Here is an 11,700-nt window from a genome sequence, read left to right on the forward strand (position 1 = left end):
ATATATATATATATATATGATGATGATGATGATGAAGAAGAAGAAGAACACGAGCTTAAATATTTTAAAAAATATTATAATCTAGGTCTATCAAATTAATAAATTAATTATTTTATCGAATCAAAATACCATACAAATCCTTTTTTTTTTAGATTAAAAAACCAAAACTTACTAGTGCAATCTTCTTACCTAATATATGTTTCTTTCCCTATCAATCGAAAATCAAATGATGTGCTGACAAGATGAAATAATAGATACCACAAACCAGTCCCCCTTCACCTCCTGTGTGTGGCTGGTGGAACACTAAGAGCTTTCCTACAAAAAATGAGTATCTTATGTCGGATGTGCACTTTCAGAGGTGGTTGATGAAATTTCATTCTTCCTTAAGTCGATAACAAAGCAGTATCATGTATATATATGCTCCATGAGCAATCTTACAAGTGTAGAATATTGGATTTTAATTCTAAAACCTGTTTAAATATTATATTTTAATGACAACCAATTTGGAAACCAAATTACAAGTGAGCTCTTGGTGCTAAGATAAGGTTGTATTGACATAAATTAGGAGATTAAAGTCTGGAATCATAGTTATATACCCCTTTTTAATTTGAAGGTCAATTCAGATCCTGTCAATGGAATGTGAAGATAAAATTTGATGTCATAGAATTAGTCAATGAATGAATCATGTAAGTAATGTTGGTTTCTTTGCGTGTATCAAATTAATATTCTGTCTGAATTCGATTTTGAGCATCTTGTCTGGTCATGCTGAGGATATGCTCACTCCTATCTGTGTATTTCCACATTTGGAAGACATGCAAAATGTAGATCACCATTGCATTTTTCTCAAGGTTGGTAGAAGATATTGGCAGAATTCTAACAGAAAGGAGGATAGGAAATTAACTTAATGACTATTGAAGAATAATAGATGCTGGAGCTTCCATCCTCATACATGAACCAGCAACAAGGCCACCATTTCATGATACCTCAAGGCTCACCATGGTGAAATTGTTCTAATAGACAAGTGTAGACAGAGGAGCATCTGTTCTCATGTTTATCGTCACAACATGTAACACAAGTATCCCAGAGCGTTGTTTTGTAGAAAGAGAACATCAAAGAATCAATCCTTGGGCCGACGTAGGCTTGGACGAATGCTCGGCAGATGCGGCTTTTGGAGTCTCAGATAGATGAACCTCGGCGAAGTCATCCTCGGACCTTGTCTTGTGTTCTTGCTCGGCAACAACTTTTTCTTTTGTTTTTGATCCCACTTCGCTAGCAGCCTTGGCAACTTTATTGAAGGCACCTGTCACCCATGATGCTCCGGTGAAGACATATCTGTTCTTCATGATCGCAGACCCTGCACTGCTAACTTTTTGTTCAGCAGCAGCGAAGGCTGATTTAGTCTTCTCAGAAACCTGAAATTTCTGATCCATTTCCTTGAATTTTTCCCCAACAGCTGAAGTGCCTGTGCTGATTTTCTCACTCAGCCCTATCTTCTTGTCGAAAGAAGCAACTCTGGCACTTGCAGTGGAAGTCAGCTGATGCTTCTCATCAAAAGTTTTGGCTTTATTGACAGCATCTTTGCCCAAGATAAAACCCTTGGCAAGCATGCTGCTAACCACATCTTCAGCCTTCTGAACAGCAGATCCAGCACTGCTGCTCGCATTATCATCTTTTTGCTGAAAAGGAGCAGCAAAATTTAATCGATCACAATGCAATATTTTAATCTGGGAACAACAGACCCAAGAGAAGAAACATGCCATGAAATCTACCACAGGAGGAGATGAAGCAGCTGGAGGCACTTGGTATTCTGGAGCTGGTACAATAATCACAGATAGGTCAACTATTGTTGCACCCTGTATAAACGAATAAGAAAATATCAGAGACCTGGAAACTAAACATTGCCAATATTTATTCCAATGGCATCAGGGAATGTCATTAAAATGATATCCTTCTTCCTTGAAATATAGTAAAGTAACAGATGGCTGGTTCGTTGCAACTCTTTGAAAAAACTGAAAAGTGACCACTCATTCCCACACATTAACTACTAAACATCCGAATATACCTTCCAAAATCTCCCACGTCTAATGGAGTCCATTCTTAAAGAAATTTAGCTTCTGATAGCAAAACATGTGTTGGCATATGAAATTAACAAAAGGGTAGTCGGTAAAATAAATGCACCTAAGGGATCCTGTACACACTAAACATTACGAGAAATACAAAAGGTGGCCATCACACGAAAAGAAGTCAAAGAACCACTAAAAACTTCAATCTTCCTCTTGAATTCTTGTTACAGTTCTTTATGGACATAAATGAAAGAACTGGAAATATCATAATGAAAGGGCTTAAGAAGTTAAACCACCGAAAGAAGAAGTGCCGTTTCTGCTCCCTGTGAATCTTTGAACGTGACATAGGCAATTTGAGACCACTCATCCGCACTGTAAAACAAAAATGGTAGACATAACACATCAAAGATCCTGGAAAGCCATAAGACAAACACTGCCAACATGTATTAACAGAGGGCACTAATAGCATTGCCGACACAAACCTTTGCATCTCAACATATTCAATATCCCCAGAAAAGGAAAAGAACTCTTTAATATCCTGCATTGTGGCACTTAGGGAGACATTGCTAACCTTCACCGTCTTCACCTGCAATACCAAGTCAACACTGTCATCAAAAAATTGTACAAATGACAAGTGAGGATATTTGACAAAGCAATACTAGGTTCATTAAAAGTATGGAAGTAGTAACAGGTGTCTGTTCTAGTTAGCAGTGACTATTTGCATCCAATCGATACAGTTTCAGTATTCATGTATGAACCTCAAATAGATAGTAAAACCTGCGCTGCAAATAACTTATGGTTGCCTTTTGTCAGTTGCTATTTTCTTTCTCATGGTTTTCTTGAAAACATTCAGAGCCATAAAACATGTTTGATAACATTGCTTCCATTCCTCCATTTTTTTCCTGGAATATTCCTATTTTTGACTTTTGGAAGAAAGATTTCTGTCCTAAATATAGCAACAACAAACACTGGAAGATTTCAGATCCATGCATAAGATTCATGATCTTTGAGATTCCAAATCCTCATACTGATAAGTCCCTCTACTTCAACCTGAGATCAGTAGCTAAGTTGTAACCAAGGAACCTGTTTTAAAATATGTTTTTTTCATTCATAAAAGCATAAAGATAAAAAAAAAACCAAACCAGGCCATAGTATTAATACTCAGGCACCGCCATAAGTATTTTTGAGTTTGAAATTTAAGAAAAACCTTGAGCTCTAAAAGTATACTGGACTCATCCAAAAAATACAGAAAGCTCTGTCACTTTAATGCTTAAACATGTAAGCATCCTAAATCTAACCCAGATGGAAATCTCTTGCACATGAATGGATGAAATTAACAAAAAATCTAAATAGTGCACAAAAAGCCTCAGATTTTTTTTTATATTCTTCTCTGGAAATTTAGCAATGAAATTGAGATTATTAATTGAATTGCTGCTTTGTTGTCAAGCGAATATAACACCAATAATCAAATCAATGAACTTTATGATTAATATGTTTTCATACATATCTTTTGTATAGACACTTCAATTCCACTAGTAAACAGAAAAAAAAAAAAGCTACTAGAGACACTGATCAGGTTCTTCCTCTAATATCCAACTACTACATCTGCTTAAGAAACAAAAAGCCCAAATTTTAAAGATATCCAGAAATATCTATACATATATATAATGAAAGAGGGCCCTTCAAAAATCAGACATCATGTTCCAAAGGGTTTAATATTTAGCTTCAGTGCTGCAAGAAACATCATAATAAGGTGTCGTTGAGGGTAAAGATCTAAACTAAAAAAGAAAGCCAGTGTACGAGGCTTCTGGTAATGTGGGGTCTAGGATCGTCAAAGAAGCTCACTGAGTTCCTCGCAAGATCAATGAAGTTTATTGAGGTTTCATCTTCCTTTTTGTGTAAATTTTTATATGTTATTTGATATTCACGTGAACCAAGAAGAGGGAACAGATATAAAGGAGACTCCCCTTCTTTTATTATAGTAGTCACAGAATCTAGAAATCTGAATGCTTGAGAACTGATGCACTTAAGCCAAGATTAGATTGCACTCATCGACTGAAAACACACACTAGTGCTACAAGAGTCAGAAATCATAATTAAACCTGAATCAGGACGACCCCGGGGGTCGAATCAGTCATACCACCAAGTTGCTAGCTCCACAATAGAAATAAGGCAAAAGAGGGTGGGTCAAGGAAAGAACCTAAGAAACTCCAAGAGAGTTACGGGCATGGAGAACAACGTAAAGATGGTCTTCAATATCCACAAGACGCTCAATTTCGCCGTTCTTCAACAGCACAACGATTGGATTTGATTGAGAATGCAAACGTATGTGAGATTATCAAGAAGGAAAGTATCTTGCTGGAGAATTAACCTCGAAATTGCGGAATTACTTCATCCTACATGTAAATTTACAGACAAATCACTGCACAAAACATGATGCAGTAGCTTCCCCATTAATTTCCCCAAAATTCCTATCAAGTATGCCTCATCCAAACGCAAAGCAACAAGCCAGACCAAGAACCCAAGAAACCTGAGAAATTTCTGCACCAAAACGAGAAGGAATAGGGCGCCCAAGAATGGATCGTGAACTGAACACACTCACCGCCATGGACGCTAGCAGCCGCTGAAGCCGGAGACGAGATCAACGGCGTCGTCTCGCTGTCAAAACCCTAGAAAACACACTGAGGAGCGAAGCTTCTTAGCGATCAACGACGTAATGGTTTTATTTATAAAGATATCTATGCGTACGCCATATCCACCGTCTATTTAACCGTTTCGTCACATCACATGGCGTCCGATGGCCCGCACGTAAATATGTCAGATACGTAATAAGCCTTACAATATCCCATTAATATATATATATATATACGATTTTTTTTTAAAAAAAAATATATTTTGGATTTTTTCATTTTAGTTTTTTTTTCAAATAGTAGTCCTAATTTAAAAATATCTAAACTGTTCCTAAAAAAAATTTAATTCGTTATAATTTTTAGTCATCATAACAAAAACACGATAAATATTTAAAAATATTATAAATAAGTCAAATATAAATATTATAAAATCTTAATAAAAATACTATAAATAATATTAAAAATATCGTAAATGAGCTAAATAAAAACATTATAATAATCTAAAGATGATAAAAATAATAAATGAAAAATATTTGAAAAAAAAATATTTTTATATATTTTTAAATTAGGGGTATTGCTTAAAAAATTAAAAAGCTACTGATTGAGAAATTCCTAAAATATGAGTATTTTCTAAAAAATTATCTCATATATATATATATATATATATATATATATATATATATATTTTCTAAATTAAATAATTTTTTTTATTTAATTAGGCCTGCAATATGATTGATTTGATAAATAATCAACTATAAATTGTTGATGGGGATGGACCGGGTTAATAAATATTAGTCAATAAGTTTCTCCACCGTTAATCAAATAAACTTTTGAAATTTATATTTATTTTATTGTTTCAGTAATTTGACAATTTTATAATGATAGTTCTCTATCATTCTTTCAGCGGTAATTACATATCCTTACACTTAACCTAATTTTAATAATTATAATTAAGTAATCTTGTAGTTAGTTATTTTTATATTTCAATATATATATATATATATATATATATATATATATATATATATATATTCTCTATAGTTACAAAAGTGAAATGTTTAGCCCTAATTTTCACACTACTGATAATAGAAAATATCCATAATTTTGTATGGATATTCTAATTTTTATACATATGCTATTATGTATAAAAATGACACTAAAAATAAGAATGAAAGGATAATTTTGCTTGTTGTCAAAAAATATTAATTTCATAAAAGAATAACTTCCGTGAAAACTTTGTTATGCTCTCCTCTGACTTGCAAAGGAACAACAAAGAGCTACCAACCTTACGTGAAGTCGAAGGCATTGGATATGATAACAAAACAAGAGAAATAGGATGGTGTAGAAGATGAGAATTGTCATCGATGCTACCGTTAAGTAGGTTATCCAGGAGGATAGCAAAGTCAAATCGAAGGATAGCAAAGTTGAAGAAATAAAATGGTGTAAGAGATAAGGATCACCACCGACACCGCCAGTAGGTAGGCTATTCGAGAGGATAGTAAAGTCGGAGGGAGAATATCAAAGTTTTTACATAAGTTATCTTTATGTGAAATTAATATTTTTTTGATGATAAAGATAATAAAATTATATTTTTATCCATATTTCTAGTATCTATATATGATAATATATGCTGCATCTTCGGTCGGTAGAGTCAACGACGCGAGGAGAAATAAGATTAAATGTTTCATTTTTATAATTATAAAAATACCAATATAACTCTTTAAAGTATAAAGATCAAAATACTAAGAATAGTTAACTATAGGATAATCTATAATTAGTCCCACTATATCCTTCTTTATAGCAAGAATGTTTTAATTATTAGAAACAAGTAAATATTGGAGGATTATTACTGTAATTAAATACCAATCCAAAAGTCCAATTATAGCTAGCTTAGCTTAAAATTCGGTGTATCTTCTTTTTTTGTTTTTTGGGGGTAGGTTTTTCAAATTTATATTTTAGGTATTAAATTCATAGATTAAATCTTTGATCGGAGATAAGCGGTAAGGCAAGTATTCAAATAAAAAATTACTACCGGATGTGAGCCCCACCATGCAACTTGTGGTAGGTTGCTTGCACGATATGACTTTAGAAAATAATGGATGTATTCTTCTTATCATTAATTGATTGATTGATGATGAAATATGGAGGGTTTTTGTGTTTATAAAGTGATAGGTCTTTGAGTTTGAGTCCACATATAATTATATCATTTAATATAACTCATCGATCAGGTATTATCACAAAAAATATTGGGTTTCTCTCTCTCTCTCTCTCTCCCTATGTATATATATCATCAAAATCAAGAATGATGGACAGCTAATATTACTCCAACTGAGACCATGATATGTTCTTAGCTAACAAAAGAACACCATAACTCAGCTTGTCTATGCTGCTGCTATGTGTAAGTTTTGACCAAGTGATATAGTAGCCTGTGAGCATTTGTTTGTAGATGATGCTTTAGTACTAACAAAGACTGGATAATTAATAATTGGAGTTGTTGACTACCATTCTAAACATACATTTAGTTGGTCTCCTTCGATAGTCAACCAGTAAAATGAGAAAGCCCTACAATATATTTTATGAGAGAGAAATCATTTCTGAAGAGATCACCAAGGTTTCAGCAGATTATGATGTCAACTTTACATAAAGATTATGGATTATGCTCAACTTTTCATGACACTTGTAATCTGTAACAATTTCGTCAATTCAAATAGACAGAAGAAAGTCTCATCATTAATCTTTCATTACTGTTGGAAATTATCATGATGAATTAGATTTCTGAAACAGGAGTAGGGGCATAAATCGTGGATATGGGAATAATCTAGTGATCTTCCCATTTAGTTGAATCATTCGTTTGTGATAAATATTTTTTGGTGCCACCAAATAGCAAGCAGCATCTCAATTAAATAGAACACTATAAAATCGCAGTTTAAAGTTTTATTAGGTGCCAATTTTAGTTTGAATCATTAGATTCTCTGCGTTTTAATTAACACTTGCTTTCCACGAGGACCTATGGATGAAAATAAATAATGAAATTAACTACAATTATGAATGATAGAATTTGATTGGATAACTGATATACCACCGATTATTATGTTGAATTGATATCCTATATAGATTTTCAATCGAAGGTTAATTTATTTCTTTACATGAAACATCGAGGAGTCTATTAGTAGTGTAATTTACTTGGCCATTAGCTGCTTGACCTGTGAGTCAGGACCAAAGTTGCGTAATTAGTCCTGACATGAAGCTGCATTAATTGGACATAAGAACCATGGCATCCTACTTTGTGGTGTCCACCAATGCTCACAATGTACTGCCAATCTTGATTTGAGAGGGTCAAATCCACAATGCAGTGGAAGGATCAGCTCAAAAAGTAGTACAGGGACCATCCATTCCACCCATCTCTCTCAGATCCAATAGCAAACCTGTACATATTATTCCTTTTCTCTCTCTCTCTCTCTCTCTCTCACGCACACCACATTCAAGCGGCCTCCTCGATTGTCATTTTGCTTCACAGCATTCAGAAACAAACCCACCCGGAGATCAATCTTTGTTGCTCCACACAATATTCACTCTTGACATTACATACTTTTTGGTAGAGACAACAGTATGGCCACTTGCAAGCCATGGCCACTACCAGATAAATTACCTGACCACAAGGCCATGATTCCACACATTCAACCAAGGTACATCCATCCGCATCACACTCTATTAACCACAGGAAGAAGAGGAGGCGATCTCAAACAGGAGAGAGAGAGAGAGAGAGAGAGAGAGAGAGAGAGAGAGGAAGACAGGAAGGGAGTGAGAAAAGAAGAGGAAGAAGAAAGGTTTGCGTGGCCAAATGGAGCTGTTTGCTGCACAACCAGATCTGTCACTTCAGATCAGTCCCCCCAGTGCCACACCATCGGGCAGGAGAAAGCATGATGAGAACATGGAATTAGGGTTTTGGAGAAGGGCTCTTGACTCCACTTCCACAACCAGCTACAGCATGATCACCACTGCCGACGCCGACGCCGAGGCCGACGCCGACGCCGACCCCGCCGCCTCCGGGTTCTCCTTCCACCACCACCAAGACCAGAGCTCGATGGAGCCCATACCGGGCATCCCGGTCTACCGACACGCGCCTTCCCTCGCTTTGGTCGCCCCACAGCGGCAGCACCACCACCTGTGCGGCTGTTCTTCTTCCACCCACAGCTTCACGACCTTCGCTGCAAGCCAAGGCTTGTCGAGGTCGAGGTTCCCGGCCAAGCGGATCACGAGGGCGCCGAGGATGCGGTGGACTACCACACTCCATGACCGATTCGTCCGTGCCGTGGAGCTGTTAGGAGGCCATGAGAGTATGATCAGTTTCCCTCCCCATCTTCTCATGGAAATCTCTCTTCATTTCAGCCATCGAGATTTATCTGACCGCTCCTGCTTCGATTCTTTTGGATTCAGGGGCTACACCCAAGTCAGTTCTAGAGCTCATGGATGTCAAAGATCTCACCTTGGCCCATGTGAAATCTCACTTGCAGGTCGGAGGAGGAAACCTCTCGTATTTCTTGTTCCCAGCTTTTAGTTTCCGTTTCCTTTTTAATCTTCGCTTGCTTAGGTTTTGTTTCTCTTGTTGCAATTTCCTTACCAAGTTGACTTAGTTATTTCCCCATCTGCAACCACTAATGAAAACAGTTGTAGATAGATCAAGAACGAACTCGAATCCATGAGGACCTTATTATCCATCCCTCTATTGTTTTCTTCCTGCCTGTTTTAGATGGGAAAAGAGATCTCCACCTGCAAAGTATTGCAGCAGCTTTTACACATGAACCTAAAAAGATGCTACTGTAAGTAAAAAGGTGGATAAATTGCATCCATGTGCACAATTCTGAACCTCTTTAGCCTCTATCTAATAATAATAATAAGTGGCACTCCAAATTAACTTCATCTTGAAAACTAGATTTATGTTCTTCTCAAAAATGATTATCCAAGTTTGTCGCTGATATGTGGTTGCAGATGTATCGAACTGTCAAGAACACGGATAAACCAGCAGTTCCTTCAGGTGGAGAAGACATCGTTTCTTGTATTTCTAGCTCAAAACTTGGTTGTCTTTCTCTACTAAATAAAGGATCTTATGGATTTTGACTACCTATGGCAGGCCAGTGTGATGGGTTCGAGAATGGTTCGTCGGGAGATCATTCTGAGGAAACTTTGACAGGTATTCAGAGTCTCCATAGATCGGAATCCTCAGGCGCTGCACATTGTCGTGTCGATCATGCTGGTGTGTGGAGCAATACCTCAAGGTAGTAATTGTTTTCTTTGTTTGATCGTTGTATTTTCACATTATTGCTGGTTGGTTTTAGGTTGTGCACTGTCAGAGAAAACCTTTTGTGCTAATTCATCAATCTTCACTTCCTATAATTAATTAAAAGATCTGAGCATTTGAAGTAAGAAAAGCATATTAAATGCAATAATGGTATCTCAAAGCTCTATTCAATCAACATAAAATTTCTTGCCTGCTGAAAAAGTAGAATCGATATTCTAATATCGAGAAAGTGCTCCAGCATAGACACCTGAACAGTTGCTATCTCAAACTTTTGGCCTTCATCATCAGCATAAATAAATGATGAACCTACAACTCGAGAAAGCTTCACCAATCACATGACGCAATGTGAATACATTGCATGGGAAAAGGTTTGTGCCTTCTTCTTGTAAGTAATCAAATCACTAAGAATAACATCTGTCTTCACCTTTTCTTTTCCGATCGCTGGATGAATCAATGGTTTACTTTCCCCTTTTTTGGAAGAGAGAAGAGCTTGTGACAGTGCCGCCGGTCGAATCTGTTTGCCTTGTAATACAAGTCAAAGAGAACACAAGAACAGGTCTAATATAATGGCTCTCCATTCCTTTTGTCTTTCCACTGTGTCATACCTTTGTTCCAACTGTCCACATTTACACATCCATAGTGACTCTGTGATCCTTGGAAAGGACAGTAGGGAAGCTTATTTCTCTTCCCAATTGCCGGAGACGAGCTCTCCTGAAAATTTTGTTCTTAAAGGTTCTCGAAGCACATTTTCTGAAACTTCTTTGCAGCTTCTTCTCGGCACTAATGATTCACAAAATGAAGTTGTTTGCAAAATGATTTTTCGGCTGACGGATAGTCTTTGTGATGGTTTCGCAACAGAAAAGGCTGTTACCATGGCATAGCAAGTGATTCAACTTCAGGGAGAATGCAATCGAATGTGGTACATGAACTATTCCTTCCTTAACTCACATGAGCTGATTCAAAGAATGAAATGATGATGATGTGATTCCATGCTATTTTGAACTGCAATACACACTGTGTGATATTACTGCAAAGTAATCAAAACACTGAGGCACTTAAAGAATGAACTAACAATAATGATGTGATGATTCTTCTATGTTGTCGCGGCAGGATATGCAGCCAAAAAGCTCTGAAATGTTCTCCATATCGAACTCATCAAGCCCGAATAAGCCGAATCTTGAGATCACCCTTGGCAGACCATATTGACATGAGCTTTCCTTTGCAAGATCACTTTATTCGACTACAAAAAGAAACAGTGCCTGCCCCCCACAGAGGTCACGCAAGAAATTGCCAAGAGCAAAAGGTCAAGGAGAGAGCTCAGGCAACAGAGAATAAAGTGAGATTATGCATTCATCTCTCTGTAAGCGTACCTAAGATTGTGTTCTTAGATGATATGCACATGTATATGGATCTGGTGTTTCACTGACTAGAAATACAAGCAAATCTCGCATAATTTTCTTCTGGTCTTGTATGATTGGAGTAGAAATATGTTGTCATACAAGGCTGAACTTTACGATGAATCTTTAATGGGAAAATGTTTAGAAAAGTATTTGATGTCTGAACTTGACAAGTCTGTCCTATAGAGAGAGAGACAGCTCCAACAAAGCAATATAGCTTACTTAGGCGCTTCAAAAGTAGAACTATTGACCACAAGATGCAGTTTCCTCCAAAATCCAAACGAGTCGTAGCCTTTCAGTACATTCACTAC

The 11,700-nt window shown here is 36.5% G+C and overlaps 2 protein-coding genes across 10 annotated transcripts; one reads left to right on the forward strand and one right to left on the reverse strand.

The window, feature by feature from the left end:
- Window positions 1-887: 887 nt before the first annotated feature.
- LOC135610085 (binding partner of ACD11 1-like) lies at window positions 888-4,802 on the reverse strand. Of its 9 annotated transcripts, none has more exons than XM_065104095.1 (5): window positions 4,666-4,802; window positions 2,546-2,649; window positions 2,357-2,435; window positions 1,770-1,853; window positions 888-1,676 (listed from the first exon to the last, which is right to left on the reverse strand). In XM_065104095.1, exons 1-5 carry the CDS (start codon window positions 4,669-4,671, stop codon window positions 1,110-1,112), a joined length of 840 nt encoding a protein of 279 aa, XP_064960167.1. In that variant the 5' UTR covers window positions 4,672-4,802; the 3' UTR covers window positions 888-1,109. The 9 variants fall into 9 exon arrangements, with proteins under 9 accessions (XP_064960167.1, XP_064960168.1, XP_064960166.1 ...); XM_065104096.1 differs by having other exon boundaries at window positions 2,360-2,435; window positions 4,666-4,801; XM_065104094.1 differs by having other exon boundaries at window positions 1,758-1,853; window positions 2,360-2,435; window positions 4,666-4,801.
- Window positions 4,803-8,323: 3,521 nt separating this feature from the next.
- Window positions 8,324-11,458, forward strand: LOC103973014 (probable transcription factor KAN2). Its single transcript, XM_009387472.3, has 6 exons — window positions 8,324-9,030; window positions 9,131-9,207; window positions 9,683-9,728; window positions 9,825-9,969; window positions 10,851-10,911; window positions 11,103-11,458. Exons 1-6 carry the CDS (start codon window positions 8,535-8,537, stop codon window positions 11,196-11,198), a joined length of 921 nt encoding a protein of 306 aa, XP_009385747.2. The 5' UTR covers window positions 8,324-8,534; the 3' UTR covers window positions 11,199-11,458.
- Window positions 11,459-11,700: the final 242 nt, after the last annotated feature.

This window comes from Musa acuminata, chromosome BXJ2-4 (assembly GCF_036884655.1).
Source record: "Musa acuminata AAA Group cultivar baxijiao chromosome BXJ2-4, Cavendish_Baxijiao_AAA, whole genome shotgun sequence".
NCBI lineage: Eukaryota > Viridiplantae > Streptophyta > Magnoliopsida > Zingiberales > Musaceae > Musa > Musa acuminata.